This window comes from Brassica napus, chromosome C1 (genome assembly GCF_020379485.1).
Source record: "Brassica napus cultivar Da-Ae chromosome C1, Da-Ae, whole genome shotgun sequence".
NCBI lineage: Eukaryota > Viridiplantae > Streptophyta > Magnoliopsida > Brassicales > Brassicaceae > Brassica > Brassica napus.
This window is the reverse complement of record NC_063444.1, coordinates 34,982,343-34,987,567: the sequence shown is the minus strand read 5'-3', so window position 1 is coordinate 34,987,567 and position 5,225 is coordinate 34,982,343. Positions and strand designations below refer to the sequence as shown.

The following is a 5,225-nucleotide window of genomic DNA, read 5'->3' as shown; positions in this document are numbered from 1 at the left end:
GAATCGATAAACCGGTTTATGTGGGATGGACTGCTTCCGGTGATGATTATGTCATCGACATAAACCAACATGTAGAGGTAAACGCCATTGTTCTTGTAGATAAAGAGAGAGGCGTCGGCAAGAGAGTTGATGAACCCAGAGTGTAGCAGGAAGTTACGTAGCTCATTGTACCAAGCTCTAGGAGCTTGTTTTAGTCCATATATAGCCTTGCGTAGCTTACAGACTGCTGTGGGGTTGTCTTTATCAACGAACCCAGGAGGCTGAGCCATAAAAACTTCTTCCTCTAAGTGTCCTTGCAGAAACGCCGTGTTGACATCTAGTTGACGTAATGGCCAGTTCTTGTTGGTGGCTGTGCTTAGGACAATCCGGATTGTAGCTGGTTTGACTACTGGGCTAAAGGTATCATGGAAATCTATGCCCGGTCTCTGTGTAAACCCCTTTGCGACCAAGCGGGCTTTGTACCTATCAATGGAGCCATCCGGTTTTCTTTTAATGGTGAATATCCATCTGCATCCTACCACATTTGCAGCTTGAGCAGCATCAGTAAGATCCCATGTTCTTTCTTTAAGTTGAGAGTCCATCTCTTCGCTCATGGCTTTCCTCCAATAGGGACATTTTAGGGCTTCTGCAACAGAGCGAGGGATGGTAGTTGGTGGACTGTCAACATGTGTGTGGAGATTTAATTTTTGAACTGGCTTTCGTTGTCGGTTGCTGGTCCTTGTTGGAGCAGGAAGAGGCGGGTTTGATGCAGTGGCGACTGGTACTGATGGCTCAGTTGATGCGCTGGTTTCATTCACCGGTTCTGTTGAAACACTGGCGGTTGGTGCAGTTGTAGTAGGGGGAGTGGACAGTGATGGAGGTGGAGGTGGAACTACAGTTTGAGTTGGTACCTGCAAGTTAGAGATCGAACTAATAACAGAAACAGGTGCGTTAGAAGAAGAATGCAAATCAGAGTCATCAACTTGTGCAATCACTGGAGAAGATGTTGTAAATGGAAACACTGATTCATGAAAGATAACATGACGAGAAGTGTAAACCCGCCCTGTTGATCTGTCTAAACATAGATATGCACTTTGAGTTAATGAATATCCTAAGAAAACACAAGGTTTTGATCTATCATCAAGCTTATGGGTAGCATAAGGTTTCAGCCATGGAAAACATAAACAACCAAAAATACGAAGCTTATGATAATTCGGGGAATGTCTATGCAATTTTTCGAAAGGTGTTTGAAAATCTAAGTTTTGAGTAGGCATTCTATTGATTAAATAAACAGCTGTGACAAATGCATAAGACCAATATCCTTTTGGCATCGAGGCATGTGACATGAGAGCAAGACCTGTTTCGACTATATGTCTATGACGGCGCTCGGCAATGCCATTATGCTCAGGAGTATGAGGAGGGCTTGTCATATGTGATATGCCCTGCGATGAAAGAAATGCAGCAAGCCCAATGTATTCACCCCCATTATCAGAGTATAGAGTTCTTAATTTATGTTGAAATCGATTTTCAACTAAACTTTTGAACTTAATGAATACTTCATAAACCTGAGATTTTTGTTTTAAAGGGTAAAGCCATGTGTACCTAGTGTAATGATCTACAAAAAGCACATAATATTTAAAACCATCAATCGAGTGAATCGGAGAGGTCCAAACATCAGAGAAAACAATGTCTAATGGGTGAGACGATCTTAGAGATGAAGATGAAAAAGGCAACTTATGCATTTTATTAATAGAACAAGCGGAGCAAGGTTTAGCTAACAGAACATTGGAAACAAGAGGTAACTGAAACTTAGAAATAACTTTTTGAAGAATTGATAAAGCCGGATGACCTAAGCGAGAATGCCAATCGGTAAGAGTAGTTTTCACTAAAGATGCAAAAGCAAGAGAAGGTGGAGTGGAGCTGAGAGCTTTTGGCCATTCATAGGTGCCATGTTTAGGTGTTCCTTGTACCCGAAGGACCCCCGTTTGTAAATCTCTCACCTGGAAATAAGTGGGAGTAAAAATAACAGCCGCATCATTAGCTTTACACAATTGAAAAACTGATATGAGATTTTTGTCTAGAGAAGGAACACACAAAATATTATTAATGAAAAAGGGTTTAGTATAAGAAGGAAGAGAGCTAGAACCAGAGTGTGAAATCTGCAACGCAGAGCCATCACCTAAGAGGACGTCATCACCTCCATGGTAAGGAGTATGCATCGAAAGATTAGCCAGGTCAGAGGTCATGTGATGAGACGCGCCGGAGTCAAGAAGCCATGTGGAAGAGTCTGACATCAAGGCTGGATTTGCACGAGGCTGCCATGACTGATGGGACTGAGGAGTTTGTTGTTGTTGCTGCCATTGTGGAGGAGCTGAGTGTGAAGATGGCCACTGTGATGCAGAGCCATTTCCTTTGACGATCCGATATTCTGGGCAGTACTTCGCACTGTGTCCGTGCGCACCACAGGCTTGACAACGACCAAGGTATGGTTTGGAGAAACGGTTCTGATGCTGGTGATACTGGTTGTTGTGCTGCGAGGTCTGGTGTGGAAACCGGTTTTGTTGTTGATGTGGAGTGCGTGAATTGTAGCGTGGGCGACTGTCTGCAGCATGTGCAACAATAGGAGCAACGGCTGAGGTTTCAGTGCACAAGATCATTGCCTCTCTATTAAGTAACCTTTCATAAAGTTCATTGAACGAGATGGGTTTGTCACGCCCATTGACAGCATCGATTTCTGACTTGTATTCTTCACTGAGGCCTCCTAAAATGTTTTCAGTAAGATCTTCTGGATCCATTGGTTTGCCAAGGAGTGCTAGCTCGTCGGCTTTAGATTTGATGCCACGCATGTACTCACTAATAGTCTTCGTACCTTTCGAACCCTTGTTGATCTGGTTCTTCAGCTGACGGATGTGGCCTCGAGTGGGATTGCCAAACGTTTCAGCAAGCGTATCCCATACTTCTTTTGTGGTATTAGCAGTGGAGACTATCGTTTGAAGCGGTAGCGTTATGGCACCAATGATTGCGCTATACAACAGCCGATCTTGACGTCTCCATGGAGCATACGCTGGATTAGGACTTGAGACGGCGTTCACTTGAATTGTAGGAGAGGGCACACCATCACCAGATCCATCGATGAACTGTTGGAGTTCATGTCCTTCAAGTAAGGCACGAACTTGTCTTCCCCACATGAGATAGTTTTGATGCGTGAGTTTTGTCACGCTAGACATGTTTACAGACAGAAGTGTGGCTTGTGGATCTTGATTATTGAACACAGAAGTTCTTTCTGCTGTTGATTCAGTGGTCATGGTGTCGTGAAAAACAGAGAGAGAGAGTATGTTAGACGGCAAGAAAGAGAAAGAAGAAGCAGAAAAATAAAATAAAATTAGGTTTAGAACCTATGGTGCTCTGATACCATATTGGCTTTGGAGAACTGAATAATCCATTAAGAAGAGGAGCTCTGTTTATATATACAGAGAATATACAAAGATGGAAGGAGATATACGATAGTTACCACAGAGTAATTACAGGAATACTAACGGCTAATTATATATACTTTCTATATGCTAATAGAAACCATACCAACCGAACCAAAGGAGGAACGTCCCTAAGACAACAAGCGAAGCAGAGTGGCCACGTAGAGCAATAGCCCGACCACTTTTCTCGAACCGGCCACGTCTAGGACCTTCGATAAGAGCACCCATTAATCCCGCTATGCCACCAACCATGTGAACAACACCTGAGCCAGCAAAATCTATGGCTCCAGTGCCAAACAAACGGTGTTCAGGTGATCGGAAGGGACTGGCCCATCCGTCTGGTGACCAAAACCAATGAGAGACAACCGGATAAACAAATCCGGTTAAGAAAGAAGAGTATATCAAGTAAGCCACAAACTGAGTCCTCTCAGCGATGGAACCACTGGTGATTCCAGCAGCTGCTATTGCGAATGCCCATTGGTAAAGAAAGAAAGAGTAGTCGGAGGTGAGAGTTGGAAAGTATTTAAGAGCAAAGTTGTGTCTTCCGATGAATCCTTCGGACGATCCGCCAAAGGCAAAGGCGTAACCAAAAAGATAGTAAAAGAGTCCTCCGGCTGCAGCGTCAAGGACATTGGTGAGCATGATGTTCATCGTATTCTTGGCTCTAACGGAGCCAGCACAGAGCATCGCGAAGCCTAGCTGCATGGAGAAGACGAGGTAAGCTGAGAAGAGAAGGTAGGTGTTGTCTATGGCAAAGGCTGCATCGGTGAATCTGTTGTTAACAGTGCCTAGTTGGCCGCAGATGTATTCCGCTGCTGCGGTGGCGTTGGGACCGAGCAGGGAGGAGAGGTCGGCGGCAGAGCAAGATACAGCTGCTGACATGTTGACAGAGTTTAGAAAGAGAGAGACGTGCAAAGAAAGGCCGTCTCCTGTGTTTCTATTAAAAGGAGGAAGATGGGTTTATGGTTGACTTTTTATTCCGGGTTCACCAATTAAATTAGGTTTAAAGTAATTATAGCTTAATAATTAGATTACGGATAACATCAGCCAATTTTTTTAAAATAACTTGCAATCTAAGATCCTTATCATATACGGTTTAGTGATTAGCATGTTGTTCTGAATATAGAAAAACAAGGGAGTTTATGTTATGAACCGATTTGTGAATGTCATAATTAAATAGACATATTTTCTGTCTAGTTAGACAGTTTTTTTTTTCTTGTATGCTTAGAATTTCTTTTTCCTAATCATTTTAGGATTTGAATACTTTCCATTTATCTATGACGGTCTATTGTAAATCCCTATATATAAAGGGCTCCATTTTCCTAATGTACAATCTCTTTCTCCCATTAATTTACAACACGTTATTAGCACGAAGCTCTGTAATTCCCTGAGTTCTAAAATCGACCAGAAACCCTATTTTCCTTTTCTTTCTCGTTTTGAAACCTTGATCATCATAAACCATAATTTTTCTTTCTCTCTCGGCGGTTACCCTCTCATTATAAAGCCATCCGATACGACAAGTCAATCCGACGACCCGATAGAAGCTCAGTCGATCCGATAAGTACCCGACTAGACGATATGTTCGAATTCTGACGTACCGACGACCAGGCGATCCCGATAGCGCATCCAATAGACGATCCGACTGACGATCCCAACTGCTCTTCGCGACCCGACGATCCCATCCGGCACGTACCAGCTCGCGAAGTTCTTCTCGATTCTCGGTGGTCCGTTCAACCCGTTTGGAGGTTAAGGTAAACATCTAAACCCTAAAAC

At 43.3% G+C, this 5,225-nt stretch overlaps 1 protein-coding gene across 1 annotated transcript; it reads right to left on the bottom strand.

Annotated features, from left to right (window-relative positions):
* Positions 1–3,499: 3,499 nt before the first annotated feature.
* LOC106453695 (ammonium transporter 1 member 3-like) lies at positions 3,500–5,015 on the bottom strand. Its single transcript, XM_022694306.2, has one exon. The coding sequence runs from the start codon at positions 4,332–4,334 to the stop codon at positions 3,543–3,545; it is 792 nt and encodes a 263-aa protein (XP_022550027.1). The 5' UTR covers positions 4,335–5,015; the 3' UTR covers positions 3,500–3,542.
* Positions 5,016–5,225: the final 210 nt, after the last annotated feature.